The 23,537-nt window shown below is 37.1% G+C and overlaps 3 protein-coding genes across 3 annotated transcripts; 2 read left to right on the top strand and 1 right to left on the bottom strand.

The window, feature by feature from the left end:
• Nucleotides 1-1,093: 1,093 nt before the first annotated feature.
• On the bottom strand, nt 1,094-12,586 carry LOC131775143 (methylmalonate-semialdehyde/malonate-semialdehyde dehydrogenase [acylating], mitochondrial-like). Its single transcript, XM_059091230.2, has 18 exons — nt 12,462-12,586; nt 11,196-11,240; nt 10,200-10,274; nt 9,411-9,572; nt 8,217-8,295; nt 7,704-7,827; nt 7,249-7,279; nt 6,532-6,679; nt 5,908-5,972; nt 5,560-5,616; nt 4,896-4,955; nt 4,374-4,503; nt 3,939-4,036; nt 3,312-3,395; nt 2,783-2,857; nt 2,321-2,425; nt 1,958-2,056; nt 1,094-1,613 (listed from the first exon to the last, which is right to left on the bottom strand). Exons 1-18 carry the CDS (start codon nt 12,510-12,512, stop codon nt 1,512-1,514), a joined length of 1,590 nt encoding a protein of 529 aa, XP_058947213.2. The 5' UTR covers nt 12,513-12,586; the 3' UTR covers nt 1,094-1,511.
• Nucleotides 12,587-12,681: 95 nt separating this feature from the next.
• LOC131775156 (protein lin-52 homolog) lies at nt 12,682-16,845 on the top strand. Its single transcript, XM_059091246.2, has 6 exons — nt 12,682-12,819; nt 12,913-12,990; nt 13,997-14,034; nt 14,625-14,697; nt 15,023-15,106; nt 15,418-16,845. Exons 1-6 carry the CDS (start codon nt 12,801-12,803, stop codon nt 15,480-15,482), a joined length of 357 nt encoding a protein of 118 aa, XP_058947229.1. The 5' UTR covers nt 12,682-12,800; the 3' UTR covers nt 15,483-16,845.
• A 1,324-nt stretch (nt 16,846-18,169) lies between these two features.
• LOC131775153 (ciliary microtubule associated protein 1A-like) lies at nt 18,170-22,106 on the top strand. The gene is made up of 4 exons (XM_059091243.2): nt 18,170-18,678; nt 19,421-19,644; nt 20,136-20,276; nt 20,841-22,106. Exons 1-4 carry the CDS (start codon nt 18,390-18,392, stop codon nt 20,931-20,933), a joined length of 747 nt encoding a protein of 248 aa, XP_058947226.1. The 5' UTR covers nt 18,170-18,389; the 3' UTR covers nt 20,934-22,106.
• Nucleotides 22,107-23,537: the final 1,431 nt, after the last annotated feature.

The raw sequence follows: 23,537 nt of genomic DNA, 5'->3' as shown, positions 1-23,537 counted from the left end.
AATAATCAGCTTAAAACCTTTTCCACGTCAGTTTAACCATAAAAGGACTTTCAATTTCCCGTGTTTACGTAGCCTCATATTAACACTCAGGATGTTTGAAGAATCTGGGCGTAGTCAAGAGTCTGCATAACTTTGGATTATTTCTCTAATCATCAAATGATAAATTGAGGCTAGGGAATCTCGGAAAAGTCATACTGTTTTCATGAAATATTTCTCAAATATACGCGCGAATGCAAACCGCCAGAGCCGCACATCTACTGAACCGTTTAACTCCCAAAGGTGACAAAAATGTAACTTCTCCCTAGGTTAAAATATCTTGATCTGATACCAGATTCTCGTCAGTAATTTATAATTACAAGGCAAAAAGTGGTAGCTGAAGGGGAGAATTAACTATTAGATCTTGGAAGTTTAAGGGTTACCGAATAGATTCCACGTTGCCGTGTGTCTGTTCAATAATAGATCACAGATGACGTCAAAATGTGGTAAGAACAAAAGCGAAGTTCACGAGGTACAGCCACATGTGTCATCGATGTTCTACCCACCTTTTGCCGTCTTTTGTGATCTCTCACTGAACTGAGCCACGGAAACATGGAATCTATTTGATTTAAATAATGAAGAATAAAATTTGTGAAAGGTGAGCGTCTATTCTTCATCAATCCAAATGCGTGTGTAATTCAGCATGAATAAAGGGGTAAGTTTCTAAAGAAACTGTGGTGCTGCGTCGGTGGGAGAGTATAGCAGGTAATTTAGTGTCAACAACTGGGTTGAAAACGTAAATTAGCCACCGTAAAGGGTAAAAAAGCTGACGTTTCGAGCGTTAGCCCTTCGTCAGAGCGATTGAGGAAGGGCTAACGCTCGAAACGTCAGCTTTTTTACCCTTTAAGGTGGCTAATTTACGTTTTCAACCCAGTTGTTAACACTAAATTACCTGCTGTAATTCAGCATAACATATGGTGTCTAAGGCAAGCGCACGTGATCTCTCATTTAATAATTTCGTATGTCTCATCGAAACAGTGAAGTCACTCGCGCGAAGTTCGATATTTTAATCATTTTAAGAGGGCTTTTTTCTTCATTCTACTACACTGCTGAAGAATTGACATGTTAGGTAACTGCTTTATTTACGGACAGTCCACAGAGTAGCAATATACAGATGTACGGTCAATAGTCTGCAAGAATTGAAGAGTACATTAGCAATACTGAGTCATAATATTCAGCCGCCATTAAAAATATTCTCTCCTTGGGTTTCTAACTTTCCTTCCATCGCTAAACACTCACAGTATCGTTGTGAAACATGAACGGTTGAATTTTTCCTCTACATCTCTTTCGTTTATGTCACCCACACAAAAGCCATTTTTTTATTCATTCAAATCTCAATCTCTGGTCCGTACGCGGAGTGTTGGTCTTACACCCAGATCTCCCGTGACCAATCACACAAGAAAAATCTGGGTACTAAATGAGGTCTACGCTTCATATATGGCAAGAATTCTGTGCTAATTTTTTGCTTCCTTGATTTACTTCATAGTGGGGAACGCTGTTGGTGCTTTGAGGGCTTCTGCATCTTCGTCTCTCCAGAGACTTGTGATGGTCTTTACTTCCAGGTAGAAGTTGATGCCCTGAACACAAATTCAAAAGAAAAGTCGATGTTTAGTAAGCCAGTAAAACAAAGCTCTTAGATAGTAAATGGGACCCAGTAGAAGTGAAAAGTGAAAATATGGGTGGCTGGCTCCCAATTCCGCTCCAGCTAGTATCATTCGCCAAACGTAAGGCTCTTTCATTAAGGGCTGAAATCACAATCCGAATAAGCCAAGCACACAGAAGATGAGAGGAATCTTACTCCTCATTTTCAATGACAATTTCGTTTTGAGCAAAGAAGCGAAATGAAAGGATTTTGTCTTGTACAGGATCAACATGTTACCCCCCCCCCCCCCACACACACGTTTGAGACATCTTTACCAACCTGTTTTCCGTAGAAGTGCGCATCTCCTAAGAAAGAACCACGTGATCCAGTGAAAGAGAACATGGGAAGGGGGACTGGGATGGGAACGTTGACACCGATCTACGATGAAAGAAAAAAATCAAATAATCTTACCAACTGATCCAGGATGGCTTTGGTTTTGCTTTACTTCGATATGTGATTGGTTCAGAAAACAGCTCGCGCCACCTTCTCAACCAATAAGATCGCAAACCGCGACTTGGTCACCCGCGTTTTCCCGCGTTTCAAGCAGTTTCCTTGTCTTTTACTTAAACTTCTTCGGGTTTTTTCCTTTGTTCTGATTTTGTAACACAGTAGAAATACACTTTAACGCTTTTTGTTACTCACTTGTCCAACATCCACTTTGTGCTGGTATTTTCGTGCTATTGATCCAGAGTTTGTGAAGATAGCAGTTCCATTACCGTACGGGTTACTGTTCACAATGTCAATAGCCTTAAATGAAACGAACAAACCTCTGTTCAACCCACAAAATTAATTCTTTAACCCTTGAGAGTCAAAAAGGAATTTCTCCTTGTAATGTTAATGCATTTTCACGCAGAAATGTTATGAGAAGAAAGAAAATAATCAACTAAGAAACGTTTCTTGATTTTACATCAAGTTCTTAAAGCTAAGATTGCGAGAAATGTTAAGACAGACAGTACGAATAATCCAGAATCAGATTTTGGTAATTAAAGGGACCCAGACCCTCTGATCTGTAGCGCGCCAACTGCTGTGCTACCGCGTCCCCTGCTGTGCTACCGCGTCCCCTGGTGAAAGTGAAATTTTAAAGTAATGAAAATTGAACATTACATCATCCAGAGTGTCCACATTCATAGTGATAAGAACAGGTCCAAAGATCTCCTCCTTGTAACACGTCATTTCCGGCTGGAGTAACGAAAGAAACAAAAGGCAATCGTGAGCAGTAAAGAATGTTTCGCACCACCCTCGTTCCCAGGCTCTTTCTTCTTTTCACCTCCTAGAATAAGGGGGAGGGGAGAGGGGGGAAGAGGAGAGATCCTGGGAACTAGGTTGGTATTAAGAATAATACCGTTGCGCTTGCGAAAGATGAGACTAGCATCTAGGGTTGAAAAATACGGAAGCGCGGGAAAAAGATGCAAAACAGAACCACGTACTGAAGAGTATGCCTCTGATGAAAAACTCAGCAAATTTTCGAACACGTGCAAAGCGCTTCTAAAATGTCACACCAACGAGCGTGCTTACTCTGATTGGCTCAAACACGATAAGCCACTCATTTTCCCCTTTTTTTCCCCTCTCTTTCTCTTTTTAGAGCAGTTACAGGCTAAATAAGCGTAAAACTATAGAAAATAGTGTTACTTACTGTGACATTGGACACGATGGTTGGAGCAATAAAATTTCCTTTTTCGAAACCTTTCACTACAACGTCACGGCCATCAAGTTCAACCTGTCAAAAGATTAAATTGTCAGTTTAATTTGAATGAATCCTAATTAAAGAGAGAATTCCTCTGAATTCCATTCTATAAATTCTATGTGGTAAATTTAACACTGTAACTCGCAGATCAAATTTGTAATTCTCCTTACTGTCAACCATACAATTCTTGTAATGTTAGTTCAGAGAATTAAGTATTGAATCAACTAATTATTCCCAAATTGATATTTTTCTTTATTCTCATCACCTGTCTGGTTGATATTGTATTGATATCGTAAGGAGAAATTCTGTTTTGGTCACTCATGGGAGTTAAAGGGTTATCAAATAAATTCCATGTTGCTGTGCGTCTGTTCAGTGATAGATCAAAGATGACGTCAAATTGTGGTAAGAACAAAAGAGTGGCGTACAAAGCACAGTTGAGTGTGTCACTGATTTTCCGCGAAGGGGAAACCCAACTTCCTGCAGAAAATACATGATCGGCTGGTACTCTCCAGCGCAAAATCCAACATTTCTTTATTCTGGCGAGAAGGCATGTCTCCGCTAGAGAGAAATTCCTACCTTTGCTCCTTCCTCAATACCAGATTGCACCAGATTACAGATTCGTTCTTTCGATGCTGGTGAAATGACAGGTCCGAGATCTGTACCTGGCTGATGACCTAACGAGATGAAAGAGAAAAGACATGACGTTGAGGTGCAACATAAAGAGATGTACGGTAACGTAAGAACGCGTAACGCACCAAAACGTCACGTAACGTAACGTAAAGTTTAGTACAACACAGAGTAACATCACGTAACACAACAAACGTTACGTCAACTGAAGATGCTACAGAAATACAAACGAGGTAACATCACGATACAAAAAAACGCAGGACGCACAGCATAAAATGCAACGAAAGAACCCTTAAGATTAACAATAGAAATGTGCCTTGTACAAGGCCTAAAGATACATATTTCGAAATAATTTTAAAACAAGGTTCTCTTTGGACATATTACCTTCGTTCACCTGAAGTTGCTTGGCTTTGGCTACAAGATCAGGGATCCATTCTTTACTTTCTCCAACAAAAATCGCAGTTGTTAGAGCCATGCACCTCTGACCTGCGGCGCCAAATGCTGCTCCAACCAGCTAAAACATCATTTAAATATAGTATTGGTTATACCTCACTAAAACATTTTCATTTGTAGTTCTGTCGCAAGATGATTTTAATGGAAAGCTGAGTTGGAACAGTTTTCAACTAATTGTCGTTAGTGATCTGGAATTTCTCTGGTTTTCTTTTTCGTTGCTCTGTGATTGGTCGATAATTCGCATGCCATCTTTTTTAACCAATCAAAGGCAAAGCTAACACCATTCGCAACATCACCACTCACGTTTTCCCGCGCTTCGGGTAGTTTGCTTATTTCCACCATGAGTTCTCATCGGCTCACTGTGTTATCTCCCCTGTTCTGATTGGCCGTGCGATTACTTTAGTTTTGGTTTTACAAATCAGTCGAAAAGCGCTCTTAAAAAACGCCACAAACCTGGTTGATTGTGTTCTCCTTATTAGCATCAGGCATGATCACACCATGGTTTTTTGCTCCCTTTAAAAAAAAACACACGATAAACAGTCATTTCGGGAGGGAGGGGGGGGAGGTCAGGGCATGGTTTCAGTGAAAACGTATTCTGTTTATGAGATTCTTTCTTTGGAGAAGGGAGGAGGAGCTTTGAATTTCCTTCACCCTTCCTGGCTCTGTCTTGCCAGTCACTGTTAAGGATTTATCAGCATGCCATGTTCACAAAGTAAACCTCCACCCAACAGCTATGAAAACTTCAATTACTGTATTCTATGTAAACAGAAACAAAGTAACACTGAAATACTTTGGGATAAGTTTTTTAACACAACGAGGCAAATAGCTGGATGGTGGAAAACAGTGCTTTTGTCCGTGAAAGAGTCGATAGGGAATCTTTTTTTTTTCCATCAGAGGGCAAGAAAAAATAAAACACATTTGACACTTAAGAGTGACAAAATTGTAGCATCTAATTTCTCCTTATATTAAGATCATGATAATAAAGGACAAGATAAGCAACTAAAGAAATTCTCCTTGTCAGCACCTTATGAAATGTATAGAGAACAGTATGGAGAATATGCATACTGATATTAACTAGGGTGAAAAGGTTTTATACATCAGCATTCTTTAATTTTACCATATTTGATTGTACTCTTTTTCCATGCTTGGAACCAGTCTCATAGATGTATTTACCCTGACAAGAAATGAAAATTCAATGAGAGACAAGGTTACATCTTTAACCCTTTAACTCCCATGAGTGACCAAGACAGAATTTCTCCTTACAATATCTATACAAAATCAAGAAGACAAGAGATGAGAACCAAGAAAAGTATCAATTGGGGAATTATTAGTTGATTCAACACCAAATTCTCAGAAGTAATATGAGAAGAAATGTATAGCAGACAGTAAGGAGAATTACTAATGAGATCTTGGGGGTTAAAGAGTTAGGAGCAAACTTAAGAGTTGATTATTTAAATGTACTTACAGCTGTGTCAGATCCAACAAAAGAAATTGCTCGAATGTCTGGGTGCTCACAGATGAACCTCACAGCTACAGAAAAACCAAACAGTGAAATGTCAAATGATTAAATTAGCATGGTTTTCCAGGTAGAAATCTTCCTTTTCATCAGTACTGCTTGGGTGTGTGCTAAACACCTATTGCTTATCTTCAAGCTATCAAATCTCAGAAGTACTTGACATGTCAATTCTCTATACAATATCAATACAGTATCTACCTTGGAAGCGATGAGAAAAGACAAAATTACCAGCTAGAGGGAGTCATTGATGTAAAACCAATCTCCTTTAACCCTTTAACCGCCAAGATCTGATTGTTAATTCTTCCCTCTAGCTGCTACACATTTCCTTGTAAGTTGGTTACAAGAATTTGGTTTTAGATCAAGGCAACAACTTCTACCTGATAAGTTTGAGTTTTCTCATTACCTGTTTGCTGGATAATGTATGGATATTATAGGGAGAAATAACATGTTAATCACTTCTGAGAGTTAAAGGGTAAATAAATTTACAAGGCAGTGTACAACTGCTACTCTTGAAAACAGGCAAAAAAAAAGAACATGCTGTATGGTATTAATTGAAAAAGGAAATATCATTACGATCAACAGTCCCATGTATGACATTAACACAGCCTTCAGGAACACCAGCCTCTTGTGCCAACTTCATTATGAACATGGTTGAGCCAGGGTTCCTCTCTGATGGTTTGAGAATCATAGTGTTGCCACAAACCAGTGCCATAGGGAACATCTACAAACAAATTATTGGAAAATATCATCATAACTTGACAGTCCTTGTTCTTGTGGGTCCATATAAAAATAGGGCTCTAAGCTGCAAACTTTTCTGTGGCTCTTAACATTATCGCTAAACTACTTAAAGTTCAGACATTCATCAACAGCTGCCTAAGAGGAATTCTATAGGTCTGCTGGCCAGACATCATCAGCAATACAGACCTCTGGAGAGAGGCTAACCAAATACCAACAGAATATGAAATCAGAAGGTGAAGATGGACATGGATATGGTACACTCTTCCCAAACCAACATCAAGTGTCACAAGACAGGCCCTCTACTGGAATCCCCAGGGTTAGAGAAAGGGAGGGCAACCAAGGAACACCTGATGTCATGACCTTAAGGTTGACATCAAAGAGACCTGCCACTTGTGGAGCCAATTAGAAAGGATGACCCAGAACAGAGGTCTCTAGTGGACTGTTGTTCGCAGCCTATGCCCCAGGAGGAGTGATGGGCATAGATAGATAGATGGACTTTTTTCAAGGGTATAAGAAATGAAAACTACTCTCAAAAACAAGAATTTAACTTACCCATAATGGCACCATAGCTGGAAAGTTAAACCTGAAAAAAAAAAAAAAAAAAAAGAGAGAGAGAGAGAGTACAGGCTTTGACTAGCTCTTTGATTGACCATCATGTAGTGTTTAAAACAAAATGAAGGAAAAGTAAAGATAAATTGGATTTTAGCAGTAACACTGCCACTAGCTTGTTGTTTGTTCTCTGTTTCCTGGTTGAGGTTGTAATTTAGACAACTGGTTTTAGTTGAGGTAGGAAGACTGGAGACCTTGTCATGAAATAAATAACAGAAACCAAAACATAAAAAGGGGTAATGACTTGTAATCAGGCAGGCTGCGGCCTGAGCGTGTTTATTTCTATCAAAAGGAAGAAAGACTGGAAAGTAGTGGATGGAAAGAAATCACAATAAACTGCCACATACACACTATTCATTAATAATAATAACAATGACAATAATAAAGTTTCCACATACGGTGTGATTCCTGCACAGACTCCCAGCGGAACACGATAAGAATATGTATCCATATCTTTGGTGATCTGGGACACAGTTTCTCCCATCTGCAAAGTGGTAACTGAGCATGCATGTTCAACAACCTCTGAATGAAATGAAAAAAAAAAAAAAGAAAAAAAATTATAACCAATTGATGTATCTAACTTCATTGCACTTTGTTATGCATTAGGCTGCCACATCATCCTCTCCATCTTTTCTTACCTTATTTACTAACTTCACCTCCTCTCACATGTTTTGTTTTTTACAGACCATCCACAGCCACATGATCTACAGCCTTCTTTTAAGAGCTGTGAAGCAGTGGTGCCCCCTTGTCAAAAAGGACACATGCCATTTCCACCTCCTCTTTCACTTATTGACCCCAACACTCAGGGAAACAGACCCAACACTCTCATGAGCTGAACACAATGATTGAAGTCCCATTTCAAGTTTAAGGGAGAAAAGCTATAGGGGATGACAAAACAATCACAAACTCACGTAATCCTCTTTGCACGCTGCCTAAAGCATCTGCCGTAGTTTTCCCAGTGTCCATGGTGATGATGTCAGCAATCTCTCCCTGTCAAAAAAAAAAAATACAAGTTGTCTATCTATAATAACCATCAAATCATTGAGCTACACCAATCCCTCCAACATATTCCAACATTGGTGGTATTATTTCATGGTTAATCCTTTGGCCACCAAGAGTGACTAGCATCTAATTTTTCCTCACAGTATGGCCAATGAATCAATCATTACAGTTTGAGAAGAAAGAAAATGATCACCAAATAAAAAAAGCTCCTTATTATATTATTAACAGAACTTCATTGTCTGCATCATCGGGAGGATATAGAGATTACAATAATGAGAATATTCATACTGGCAAAGAGAACCAAAGCCTACAGAAATTATCCCCAAAAGTGACCAAGACAGAATTTCTCCTTACAATATCAATACAATATCTACCAGATAAGTGATGAGAACAAAGAAAAGTATCAATTTAGGGATAATTTGTTGATCCAATACTAAATTCTCTGAACTAACATTATAAGAATTGTATGGTTGACAGTAAGGAGAATTACAAATTTGATCTGAGAGTTTAAGGGTTGAATTATATCTACTTTGAATTCACTGGATGGTAATAAATAAAATGAAATTTAGCAGAGGACATTCTACTAAGTGGCTCTTCTTGTCTACTGCTACCAGGTAAAATTGGAATTTAGAATGTTGGTTTTTGTAGAGGGACGAAAACTGGATGAGCTGGAGAAAAATGTCTGGAGTAAGGACAAGGACCAACAACCAACTCAACCACAAGTCCATTTCAGGAAGCCCCTCGAGCATTTTGTCAGGCTTCCTTGATAGTTCACTACTACCAAATTATACTCCTGGGTGGAGACAAGCACCATGAGGGTAAAGTGTCTTGCCCAAGAACACAATACAATGACTAGGCCAAAACCTAAACTCAGATCCCCTTGTCTCCTATGGCACAAAGAGAGTACTATGTCTATGTTGAATTCACCAGTACAAAAATTATACCCCTTGGCAGAGGCAGGCACTATGAGAGTTAATATTTAAGTGTTTCTTACTCAAGAACATAACACAATGACCCTGCCAAGACCTGAACTCTGACTTCTAGTGCCAGGTTAAGCACACTTAACTATGCTGCCACATTTCCTTATCAGTATTGTTTCCTACCATGTGCTTTTTCACCAGATGCTGAAGGTTGAACATGACCTGTTGGCGTGACAGGATAGACTGCTCTGCCCAGGCTGGGAAGGCTGCCTTTGCCACAGCCACAGCAGACTCCATTTCATCTATTGTTGTCTCTGGAGCTCGGGAGATCACATCATTTGTAGCCTTGGGAAAAACAAAAACATTCTCTCAAGACTAAAAGTTAAGAGAGCTGTGTCATGAAATTTTCTGTGACATGCAAAATTTGTTGTTAAAGTTATAGAGAAAAGGCTTTATTAAGACTTTATCATTGTCATCTTTATTTTTGCCATTTTTTTAAGCCAGACAAACAACAACATTAATAAAGGGGGTACAATTCTGAAAAAAAATTTGGTACTGCATTGGTAAGAGAGTGTAACAGGGTAATTTAGTATTATCAACTGAGTTGATGATGTAAATTGGCCACCACAAAGATTTACAAAGCTAATGATTCAAGTGTTAGCCCTTCCTTTGTTTAATTTTTTCCAATGTTTCATTCCTGAGGTATTTTTAGTCTACACAAATATATGTGACACAAAAAAGACTTGAAAGATAGTAAGTCAAACATAGATCTTTTCTAAAAACCTTAGCCTTCAAGACCTTTGAAAAAACTTATGGGTTTCAGGCAACCAAGGTAAACTTGTTATGATCCTTGAGAAATAATAAGCATTCTGGGTCCAAAGACTCCTTTTTCTTTCAAAAGGATAAAAGTATTGCTCTAAATATAAGGGAATGATTAATAAGTTTTCCCAAAGTCTGTGAATATACACTTACTGGATTGTGAATGTCAATCCATCTGTCAGTCTTTGACTCCACAAACTCACCATTGATAAAAAGCTTTGTGTTTGACTGTGAAAAAAGGAAACAAAACCTTCAATTCCTGATTCAGTAACTACAAGAAAGTATAATCTGGACTTACAGCATTTGACAAACAACTCTTCACTTGACTCTGATGATGACTGTTGCTCAGGTTTTTGAAATGTCAGTCACCACTTTTGACAACAGTGCTTCTCAGGATTACACTCACTCAGATGATAAGTCTACACTATCACATGTTACCCCCGCATTCAAACCATTTACTGTATACAATACAATCACTTGCCCATAAGGCCCAAGTGGTTCAAAGGCCACACAAAACTTTTAACCCTTAAACTCCTCAGAGTGACTAACATCTAATTTCCTCTTAAACCATTACCCCTGAATCAGGTCATGAGAAAGTAAAGTAAATAACCAATTAGATCATATAACACAGTGGTTTTAGTAAAAGCCAGTTAACAGTGGCCTAGCACTGCCTGTGTAACCTTCTACTACTGTCTGGTAACCCTTTACACCCTAACATCAGTATGCACATTCTCCATACTGGTATCTATACATTTCTTGAGGTGCTGACAAGGAGAATTTGTTTAACAATCAAGAGCTTCTTAAGTTGGTGATCATTTGCTTTACTTTCATGACCTTAATGTGTGATCGAGGGGTGATACTAGGGGGAGAAATTGTATTCTTGTCACTCTTAGAAGTTAAATGGTTTCGCCTGATAACAGGTTGCCATGTTTGGATTTTGCATTTAAGGCACAGCTGTCAATTACTCCATCAGGAGCTGCATATGGAAAAAGGTATTGAACCATTGTATCATCCACTTTTTAAAGAAACTGTTCACAAAGACAACTGAAGGAAATACCACAAGGAGCCGCTTTATTTATGAAAAGGATCGAACAGTATAATTAAATAAAATGGTCTCAAAATATTGACGCAAAAGATCTGAGTACTTACACCATCTCCATAAAACCTCTTGCATGCTGCTGCCAAAGGAGCTGTCTGTGAAATCAAAAGAAGAATTTTAAAAAGAAATTAAGCATATTGCAGTTAATTCACCTAGTGCTGGTAGGAAGGTAAGCTTAAAATTCATTTGGAAATCTTAGGTACAAGACACCAACTTAGGTAGTTATAAGAAAATCTCTGGCAATTCTTGATAGTCCTCACACAATTTTGTTTTTTATTTCTAGTGGATGACATAACAACTTTGGAATTTGTAGAGTGACCATCTCTTTCAGCCATGTACCAGAGGTAGTAACAGCCATGCTAACCAGCCTCCCTTTCCTCTCCTCCTTACTTGCCCCTGTCACTCAATACAATATCAAGCTGACCAGAAATGAGAATGAAGGGGTATGTTGTTAGTATATACCACACAAGTGAATAGCTCTTTTCATGCATCCTTGTTGACTACGTCAGATGTGAATAGCAAGAACTATTCACCTTGGAGCAGCCAATGAGACAAAATCACATGTCAAGAGTTTAATTTCCAACCATTTTTAGGTATATAGGGGGAAATAAACCAGTGTGGTATATGCTAAAGCAATTATTCACTTTAGTGTCAGTGGAAGTGGTGGATATTTACTTAATGGCTCAGTAAATGTCTACATCCACCTTGGTGAATAATTGTTAATTATTACAACATAGGGGGTTATTATTTGATCAAACATCAAATTATCCCAACTATCATCATAAGAGATAGATGACAGACAGTAAAGAGAATTACTAATGAGATCTTACATCACAAAAAGGTTAAAAAAAGAATCCAGAAACCATCTTTACTGTGGTTTTAGGGAGAAAGTTTGTGAATTTGTCCCAGGAAAAACATTTTTATTGCCCAGTACTACCGTAACATCATAGTTTCATTTTCAAACAAATGCCACCAGATCCAAGATAAAACTATGTCTAAACGTTTACCCCACGAGCAATGTTCTGTAAACGTCATTGGTGGTGTCCCAGAGGGGCAAATCACCAGAGATCATCATCTCTTCTTGATATGTGTGAACTAGTAGTAAATTCTTCATAACCAGTGCTAGAGCGAAAAAATATGCGCTCTTGGGGTTAAGTGATTCCCTCCATAACAAAGCATATTTAGTTTGGCTCTGATAGGTTTCGCACCACTAGAGACATTTCGTAATTTACAACAGTATCAATTTATTACACTGGCCAATGCCATCAAAATATCTCTTAAGACGGTACTTTAGAGAAGAAGTAGTTAATCCTCACCTTTTCACCTCTACAAAGTAAGCGCGAGAAAGACGACGCGGATCGAAGCATTTTCGACGACAGTACTTGTGAAATGTCGTCTCGGGTCAGATGGAACGTTCAGGCGGTCTTGGAAGGAGGGTCTGGGGGCAGCAACTAAAAAACACGTGAGACTCCCAGAGGACCCTTCACCATATTTGGAAAATATTGCGAAAGGTGTAAGTACTGGGGATGACTGTGTCTCCTCAGGGCGGAGAAGTTGAATTTTCTTTCGTCTTTGTCAGTTGTTTGGCTAGTGTTTTTGTCTGTTTATTTGATTTACCTGCATCATTTTGCAGTTTAATTGCAAGCAATAGTAAAATGGAATCACCGAGTCCAGGTTTGTGGCGCTGTTATGTTCATTTTTGCCGATTAAGACTAGTTTTTATGTAACTCGCCTACAAGGGGCAATCGCATTCTCTCTCTCTTGCAGAGCTTGATCAAAGTCTACAAGGTCTGCTAAGTTTTGAACGTTTGGACAGAGCTTCACCGGATTTGTGGCCCGAACAGAGTAAGTTTAAATTCTAGGACTAATGTAGCTTATCACTTGGCATACTCTTAAATATTTGGTGTGAGTATGATAAATTTGTTTTGGTTCAAATTTTTCATTGGTGTAGGAAAAGCTTTAAAGCAGTTTTATTTTTCTTTTCCTTGATATGAGATCATGGTAACTTAATTTAAAACAAACAAATGAAAAATTCGAGCTGGTTAAACATTTTAACATAAAAAATCAAAATTTAACATATAGAATCGGCCATGAGCATTTATGGTGCTTTCATAATAGAAATATTTTATAGGATTTGTCCATTTGTATTTTCATTATTTTAACCTTAACCCTTTAACTCCGAAGATCTGATTATCACTTCTCCCCTCTAGCTACTACACATTTCTTTGTAAAATTTATTAGGAGAATTTGGTGTTCAATCAAGGTAATAAGTTGTACCTGATAAGTTTGAGTATTCTCACTACCTGTTTGCTGTATCATGTATGGATGCTATAGGGAGAAGTTACTTGGCAATCACCTTTGGAAGTTAAAGGGTTAACAAATATGCATGTATGTGTGTATGTTATTGGTTTATCCTATAACTCCCTTGATTGACCAAGATAAAATTTCTCCTTATAATTTCAATACTATATCAAGCAAAAAAGTGGTAAGAATAACAAAAAATATCATATATTAAAGTTCAAAATTCTTAGTAGATTCAAAACCAAATTCTCATAACTAATATCACAAAAATGTTATAGCAGACCATAGGAAGAATTACTAATGAGAATTTGGGAGTAATAGGGTTGATTAAATATATCCTGACTTTCCCATGGAAAAGACTGCTTAAAAATAATTGACATCTTTACCTGATATCGTTCTCCTGGGGAATTTCTAAGTGTTCTCTAAGGTAATAGTGTGTATAAGGGGTAAGAGAATTCTGGTATCCATAGAAACTGAGAATAATATTTTTGTCTCATTAGTCTTCTTTTTCAAAGAAAAAAACTTAAAGTTTTGTATTCTCTATCAACAGTTCCTGGTGTATCTGACTTTGCTTCTCTTACTGTTAGTGTAAGTAATAGTTTGCTTTTATTATTGAAAATATGTTAATCCTTTAATTCCTCAGAATGACTTGTCAGATCTAATTTCTCCTTACAACATCATCCTTAATCAAACTTTGAGGACACGATAATAAAGAAATGATCAACAACATGTAAAGAAGAAGCTCTTGATTGTCGAATAAATCCTCCTTGTTAGCATTACAGGAAATTTTTATGCAGTAGTCAAGAGATTACACATACTGATGTTTAAGGATGTGAAGAGTGAATCTATGTTTATAGCTGGATATCACCCTACTACTGATCTTGATCCACAGAAAGAATTCCAGGAAACTAGATTTGAACCTTTTTGATACAAAAGCTGAAAACTGAACATACATATGAATATATTGTATAATTCACTGTAATACCCAAAGGTGACATTTTTGCACAAGAGTGTGAATTTACTTTAAAAACTGATTTTTTTTATAAATCATTTTATGCTAGCAAGTAGACACCAGACTTGGTGCTATCCTGGCCAGTTATCACTAAAATGATAACAAGTGTTTTTCAATGCTTGTGGCCATTCAATGCAGTATTTAATCCTTTTTAATGGGTGTGTAGCCGTTTTCATTATCAAGTACTCCACCAAAGTGGTTGGCCGAACTGGAGAAGGATGACATGGACATGTTACAAGGTAAAGTTATCTCTGACAGTAAGTCTAAAGATCTGATTCATACCCTTCCTCCACCAACCATACATTTTCAAACTTATAGGTTCAAAGCTGTCAGTAAAAGACAGTATTCAGCCAAAGCCACCAGCTAGTCTGCCATCTTTAACTGGCAACTTTCACTTTACTTTACCTTAACTAGTGATGAAAAATTAATATATATTAATTATGGAAGTAAATTTGTACAGCAGTCATTTCCAGTTTTGAGTGAAATTAAATGTTTGATTTATTTTTAGCAGGTTTATATATATGAATTGATTTCGTGTTTAGATCTTTTTGTTTTATATCATAGAATTTGGAAGTCTCACTACCTCTCAACTGATGGAGAAAGTGCGGGGACTCCAAAACCTAGCTTTTCAGCTTGGTCTGGATGAAGGTGAGGGCTTTCATTGGATTATTTTGATAATTCTGATTTACTTCTTCCAATAATTAATCAATTATTTTTTTAACTGCTTTGTAGAAGTCAGGCTCCATGAAATAAAGTGTCCATGAAATATGTGAACTTTTGTCTTGGAAATTGTGTCTGATGCATAGAAAAACATTTCAAAGTTTTCTTTGTAGGACAAGCATTGAATTTTTAATTTTTATCAAGAAAATAATTTTTGATGTCAAACATTATTTGAAGTTCTGTTATAATGACTCTTTATAAAATTCAGGTAGAATGGGCTTTTTATTTGTTTCTTTCAGCCAGAGAAATGACAAGAGGAAAGTTTTTGAACATTCTGGAAAAAGTCAACTCAGGGAGAAGATAGGCATACATAGCTGGCTTAACAATCTTTTTTCTTTTTTAAAAATTAGGCTGAATGACTTCTGCCTAGACAGATGTAGACAATAGAATTAAAGTTAATGAAATGTCTTACCATTATCATCTTTGTCATGAACCACTCTGTAATGTAAGAGCAGCTTCTAAGGTTCAATTATTGTTGGTGACAAAATGATTTCTCATGCAATTTGGTGTTAATAAGCACAAGTAAATTTTTCAAAGGCAACAAAATTGCACATGCTGGGAGGGCGAGCGCAATTTATAGTCTCTGAAAAAATTTACAAGAGCTTATTTACGCCAAATTGCACAAGAATTCATGTTGTTACTTGTCAATAATTTACACAAAATTCATGATGGAAAAAAATTGGCAGCATGCTGTCACTATTTGTAATTTTCAGTTGTGTAACAACTTTGCACTCTTGTTACAACTTTGCACCAGTATTACATAAAAATGCTCTCGTTTTAAGCCAGTCAGACACATGAAATTTTTTCATGTATGATAATAAGAGAATCAAAACTTTTATGAGGATGGATGTTTTTGCTAGAAATCTTCAACAGGAAAATAATACAGACATCTCTATCCATAATGTTTTGACCATTCCAGTGGAAAGTTTTGTGAAAAAGATAACTATTAAGTATTTGGCTTTTCTAGTGTTTACAGTGACATTCTCACTGACTGTGTAATTTTCATTTGCTGCTCCTCTGTAATTTGTTTTGGAATATTTAAGCAAAAGACAGGGCATTGAGGTCTGTTGCCCCTTATAAAATATTAGACCACATCTTCCTGTTCTAAAATTGACTAGTTAAATCACCATAGCATAAGTTAGATGTATACTATCATGACATGAGTACCTTGGAAAGATGTTTGTCAGAAAAAAAGCAAGAGCTATTAGCTTTGCTGCATAATCTTGAGCAACAAAACATTATATCTTTGAGTTGCCAATCATATGCTGTATTTCCTCAAAAAGCGCCTCACTCTAACTGAGCGCTTTCCCCTAAATAAATGCCAACCCCCTTGGCCAATATATGAAACAAGTGCCCCCTTCCTCTTTTACTTTCTTAAATAGTAGGAAGACAAGGAAAACCTGCCTCTACTGCCACTTTATTTATAACTTTTTCAGTTTTAACTACAGTGGATTCAATACAGCTTAATAGTTTCTTGATAAGGGCTCCCCATGATTAAGCACCCATCTTCCGATAAGCGTCTCTCTTTTGAGCGAAATAGTTGAATAGGTGCACGGGTGCTTAATTTGCAAGGAAATCAATTATCCAAGTGGTTTGACATAGTCATGAGTTATATTGTAAATATTTGCTGTTGCTTAGAAAGAATAAAATCAATAAGCTTTCTTCAACTGACTGTTCAATCCTCTGTTTTTCATGTTTTACAAATGTGCAGGGAATGTTTTGGGAGAGGTTAGAACTGTGTTGAGAAAGGGAATGAAGAGGGTGATTTTCCATTCTGACACTGGATTAAATCCATTATTGTTAAAATTGTAAAAATATAGATAAGTACTGGTACCTCTAGTTTTTAACTTAGTGAGCCTCCCAGAAGAGATAAACTTTTAACTTCTCCATATAATATACATACACTATCCAGCAAAGAGGTAACTCTAGTTTTTAACTTAGTGAACCGCCCAGAAGTGATAAACTTTTAAGTTCTCCACATAATATACATATATTATCCTGCAAAGAGGTTATGAGAATATGCAAACTTATCAGAGAGAAGTTTTTATTTTGATCTAACACCAAATTCTTGTTACTAATCCACAAGGAAATGTGTAGCAGCTGAAGGGGAGAATTAACAACCAGATCTTGGGAGTTGAAGGGTTATTAATAACATGGTGATTAAAATCTTCATTTTCTCCTAAAATAATTGATGTTTATTCTTGTGCTTGGTGAAAATGATATTTTGCAAAGCTTGCAGTTTGTTGGAACAAAAAAAAAAGGATTTGTTTTGCAATGGTGCATTTTATTAAAAAAGCTCTGTCCACAAAAAAAGCAGGTGAAGTGTTTGAAATTTTAAATGCCTTTTTCTGATTGCTTTTAGAGATCTTATTCAAGAGCAGTTTTAAATAGGTTGAAATGCAAAGGATTTAACCTTGTGATAAAAGTTTATCAAGGAAGACTTACACCTCTTTCAAGGATATGCGAATTGTGTTATGTTTATGTGGAAATGTCTGAGTGATAGAAGAAAGTGGCAGGTTTTAATAATTTTTATTTGAATACATACTGCCTCGTGTTTGTCTAACAGGTAAACATTGATGTTCAAGAGAGCACTTTGATTACAGTACAGTATCTTTTCAATCTTCTCTACTGCAAACCAATTTCCTCAAGAAAATTATAAATCTTTGTCAAATAAGTCAAAAAAGTTGAGGAAAAATTATCATTTTGTTTCCAAAAAGGCATGAAGTCTGTAAGAATCTTGAGAGAGCAACATTGGGTGAAGACACAAAGTGGGGTTTATAGTTGTCAAACAAGTTTTTGACGTTTTGTCTTTTGAAACAAAGTGCTTGTCCCAATGGATTTTCCCTTTGTGGGTGAGAGAGAGTAAGCCGCGTGAAAGCGATTGGTTCAAATTCTTGGAATGAATAATTAATCCTCTTAACATCTGACTGATTCGCCCGTGCGTGACAGGAAAAGAAAGATTATTTAACAGTGTCATATTTCATTAGGCAATGCTAATCTTCTGCGTTCCATTCCTTAGAGATAGGGTAGGGTACTTGTGTTTACGGTAAGATTTTTGGTAGTTCGTTGTCGTTTAATTCATGTCCCAGCTCAACTGTAGAAAAACTAGATAGAAGTATAAGAAAAGTGGTTTTCTGTAACGTTCAAGAGTAGGAAAGCTGAGCATTAATTACTCATTTTTGGGTGAAAAGTTCGGCAAACTTTGGTCGTCATGGCGGACACGGAGAGAAGACGTCCTATGATCGGAGCTATGTTCCGTGGCCCGGGACCCGCTGCTTATGTTTTACCAGGATCTACAGGTTACATTGGACATGATTGTACGAAATACAAGAAACCAGCCTTCAGTTTTGGCGCAAGAACGTGGAAAAATCAACAGTTGACAGGACCTGGTCCTAAATACAAAATAGAAGATGTTACGCGATTCGGAATGGAAGGGACACCGAAGTATACTCTCCATTCGCGAACAAACTTGCAAGGGAAATTTCAAACTCCGGCGCCATGTGAGTTCAGTTTGTTCTCTTAGCTCCATTTATTGTAGAGTTTGTTTATCCTGTAGTGTTGTGTAAGAAAACAATGGAACGCGGAGTTAATTTCTTGTTCCACAACCGGCGCGTCCTTGGAGACGCCATAAGAACAAAGTATGTATGCACACATGTCTGGTAAACTGTCGCGCTCAATAGGCTCAAGATCTACCTAAATCTAAACAAATATCTACAATAAGCGCAGACTTTTAACTCCCTCCCGAATAATTTACTGGTATCTTCTCTTGTGGTGGAATCCTCTTAAAGGTGATATCTCATTAAGTGAAATTATTAGAATTTCGATTATTTGTTCCCTACCCTCCCTTTATTTTTCCGGAAAAACCTCCAAAATACTTAATCTAAGCCTTTCAGCCCACAGACGACACTTTTAACTCCTCTGAATGTCCAGTATCTATTTTCTCCTCACAGTAATACTTCTAAGTCATTCATTTAGGTTATGAGAATGAAGAAAATGATCACCAACCTAAGAAGCTTTGATTGTTTAACAAATTCTCCCTTTCAGTATTTAAGGAAATGTACAGAGAAGAGTATGGAGAATATGGATACTGATGTTAGGGAATGAAAGGTTCATAATATCTAGGTATTGGCTAAAATAATTAGAGAAACATGCTTACTGTGAGAGCATTGGCAGTTAAATTATTAGTTTTTAACAGGATATCTAATTTATTGTGACTTTCACTTTGTGGTTATTTTCTCCAAGGGGATTACAAGGCAGAGAAAAAGCCAGTATTTAAACATGCCTTTCCCCCGCAATATTCCTTTGGTTTGCGCACTCCATACGGAAAGCAGGACAACAACCCAGCCCCGAATAATTACAACATGCCATCAATAATTGGTCCTAAGGCCGTAGGAAAGAAGTCTTCAGCTGCTTTCTCTATGACAAGTAGATCAAAGATTGGAAGTTTTCATGAGGATTTGCAGAAGGTTGGTGTTTGTAGATTGTATGAGGTAGAGTTTTACTGATTCAAAATGTTGATAGTACTCATGTTGTGCATGTTAGGACAGTTTGCCTCCAGTGTCTTAGCTTTTAACTCTTTTGGTACCTCTCTCCCAACCCATGCCAGGAAAATATGATGAAATTGAAATGCTGAGGAGGAGAAAAATGAAATGTTATCTAATGGTAACTATCATCATCTCTGCCAGGCAAATAATCAGGGGGAACCCCCCCTCCCCATGTCCTTGGTTCCTTGATAAAGCTCCAAAACAAATAATGTACCACAATTTCCTGTGAAATATAAGCATCCTGGTCAGACAAATACACAAAATTATAGAGTATCATGGTTTTAATTACTTTCAGGTGTGCAAATACATTTAAGAATGGATTCTTATATACTGTTTGTCTTACTTCTCTTTAGAAATAAATACTATGGTTACTCTCTCTCATCTTTCAATATTTTCACCATCTTTGTATGCAGACTCCTGGACCAGGCACATATAAAGTGACTGATCCAAATATCTACAGGAACAGGAAGCCCATATTTTCCATGACAGCTCGTAACAATGCGCCTGGTGACCGAACCCTAAAACCAGGACCTGGAGCCCACAGACCTGAACTGGTGAGAAAAGATCCTAGTGGGCATTTTAATTTAGTGTAACTAAATGCAGAACCAAAGAAAGAAATCACAACAGCCAATCAGAACTAAGTTTTAGAATATATCAAGGAGGTTAATACAAATGTGGTGCAACAAGAATCTATGGAAATATTTTTGTGACCCCTGATGTCAAGATTTTTCTCAAGTTTTGTTTCTGAAACACTGAGAGGAGAATGGCATCAGTTTCCTTGACCAATCACTGCATGAGCTTAGTATTAACCCCTGACACTCGACCATCAGTATGCATATTCTCCATAGTGTTCTTCATACATTTCTTGAGATGCTGACAAGGAGAATTTGTTAAATAATCAAGAGCCTCTTAAGTAATGGTAATCATTTTCAAATTGAGATGGATGACAGAAAGTGAAATTTTTAGTGTATAATAAATAAACATGTAAATGGAAAATTTTAAAATACCACTGCTTGGGCATCTATGGTCAGTTTTATTTATCAATAGTCATAGAAATGTGTGGCATATTTTTTTTTTATTAATTGAAATCTGATTGAATTTATTTTTTTCTCTTTCAGTGCTATGCTACATTCAAAAGACAACCCTCTTTTCACTTTGGCCAGAGGTGGTCTGAGTATGTTGCACCACTGATTGTGGATCCTATTGATTAACGGAGATTTCTAGCTTGTAGCAGCCATATTGTTTGTGCCTGCCAACTCTGAGTCAAGAAGATCAGAAAATTTTCATTTCATGTCTGCTTAATGGCCTTCCTGATTAATAGCTCATAGATGTCACAAACATTTATGTTATTCTGTAAACGGTTTGAACCTTGGGGTAAATCTTTATTTTGTGATTATCGTCTAGGTAAGGGCAGTCCTGAGAAGGACTGTTGTCAGTAGTAGGGAATGAGATTTTGACAACCAGAGTGGAAGTAATCATGATTTTGTTATTACAGTCTTGATTGTAAAATGATCATACTTCACCCAAAACCTCTGGTGTTAGAAGGGAGAAACCTGGAGATTCTGTAAAGGCTGCTGCTGCATTCAATATCCCTGGAAGTGTGTAGTTATCTTGCCTTTTTCTTCTGTGTCCCACACAAAATAATTATCGACTAAAAAAGGTTGGCAGGTATAAAGAATTATTTTTTTGTATTTCCAGAAAGTATAACCATTGATCTTGAATTGCAATTTACAAAATTTAGGAACAAAGGGATGACATACTTGAACTCTAAAATAAGAGTTTGAGGAAACTTTCCTAGTTCATTTGTTTAGTCCATGTATTTCAAAAAGTAGTGTTAAGCATTTCCTCAAGCAGTGTCTAGTAGTTTCCTTTCTCTATGGTTTATTGTTACTGCCTGAGATTAAGCATCAGCATGTACATAAACAGATTCTTATCTAATGTTTTAAAACAGTTTACAGAACAAGATTGGAAGCCAGGAAATGTGGTATTTTGATGAGATTCCTTTTTTTCTTTTAGTGCTGCAATTACAGTATTATGAGTAGACAAACTGTGGCTTGCATTTATTGAAAGTGGATTCACTTTTTTCAGTAGTTGTTTTTTTTTTATATATATAATTTTATGAAGATTTAAGAAAGAAATAAATTCAAAGAGTTTGTCTCAGCAGAACAAAACTTAATATATCTACACAAGGCTTATATCAAAATGATAATAAGCTCTGTTGCTCTTTGAGTTTTTTCTTTGCTTTCAACTTACTCTCCATTTGAAAAAACAGTTAGATTGGTGTGAAGCTTACTTACAGTTGCAAAGCCCAGAGAGCAATACAAAGTTAATAGCATTGTAGCTTTTGAAATGCAAAATGTTATTAAAATTGTGCGGTATATTAATTTGGAAACAAGTCAGAAAGATTGTTTCAAGTTTGTCAAGTCACTGTCAGTAGTAATAAAGAATGTAGACCATTACTTGTCCATCGGGGGGAGGGGGGTCTTGGGGTGTTTCTGACCCTTCTTCTCTGAAAGGGAAGGGTCAAGTAGTCTGGATTTGACCCTTGATGTGACACAGCTAAGCTCCTGATGCCTGCAAGAAAATTGCACAAGTACAATTTTTTGGACTGTCTATTGGATTGTATCGTTGATTTTTCATGAAAGTATTTACTCGTGTTTATAGTTTATTTATTTCACTGTTTACAAGTGACCCTACCTGAAGGAAAGTAAAACAAGAGTGCAAGTACGGTTGAACCTATATTAAGCGGTCACCCTTCACAAAGCGGTTGGTGGTCAAAGACCTGAATCACAATTTTCACCTTTCTTAAGCAGTCGCGGCCACCTTCGAGTGAGTCCTAATGACCTGTTTGTAACTTCCTCCACCAGTATTGAACGGCTACTAAAAGAGGAGCCACTCATTAAAACTGATAATTATCTTTCAAGTACAATTCAGTTCATGTTCTCTCCCAAAATTAATGTTGGTATAATTTTTTAGCGAGTTTTTTTGCAGTGAGTGATCGATTGTGCCATAAATAGCGTTTTTTATTTTTTTTTTTTATTCTACCCCTAATCTGTGGAACCTATTTTTAGCCGTGAACTTGTGTTACACGGTCACCCCACATTTCCCGTGGGTGATCGCTTAAACAGGTTTGACTGTAATTAGACAAGATATAGGATTTTAACATTTGCAGTTATAGACACCTAGCTTCGCTGAGGACAAGGGTTTGTCAGTCTCTCAAGTTATGTCATCACTATCTTTCTGTCCTAATAGTTCTTTCAACATTTTTAAAAGAGGGTTGCAAACGGAGTGTACGTGATGCTTCATAAGCCCAAAAGTAATATTTTACTGAGAGACAAGGAGAGGTGAGGTATAAAATTTCCCCTTTTTAAATCCGTTACGCGTGAGTTACAGTTCAAACCACATATGCCACGTGGATATTTCTAGAATTCGTGCGTAAAATGGTATCAGGATCGCCCCATCTCGACCCCACCTCTGCTTTGCTACCCTCCTAAATCTACATGGAGATTGGAATTAAAAAACCTAAAAACACAATGGATTCATCTAGCTTTCTTATCTTTCTAAGCAGCAAGAACAAAATATTTTGCGCCAACTGAAAACCATCTACAATTTAACGACAAAAAGATATTAGGTTATTTTGCAAGAGCCTCAAATAGATTTGCACTGCGGGTGTATGCTCTCAGCGTGTCCCGTGTGTTAGCCAATCGGAGATCGCGGATATGTAACACGACTTGTCCTCTAACAAGGAATTAGGCACGGAATGCATTTGATAAATACTGAAACGTACAAATGAGATTGCAGAGATCATCTTCAAT

This window comes from Pocillopora verrucosa, chromosome 13, assembly GCF_036669915.1.
Source record: "Pocillopora verrucosa isolate sample1 chromosome 13, ASM3666991v2, whole genome shotgun sequence".
Taxonomy (NCBI): domain Eukaryota; kingdom Metazoa; phylum Cnidaria; class Anthozoa; order Scleractinia; family Pocilloporidae; genus Pocillopora; species Pocillopora verrucosa.
This window is presented reverse-complemented; position numbering and strand designations above follow the sequence as displayed.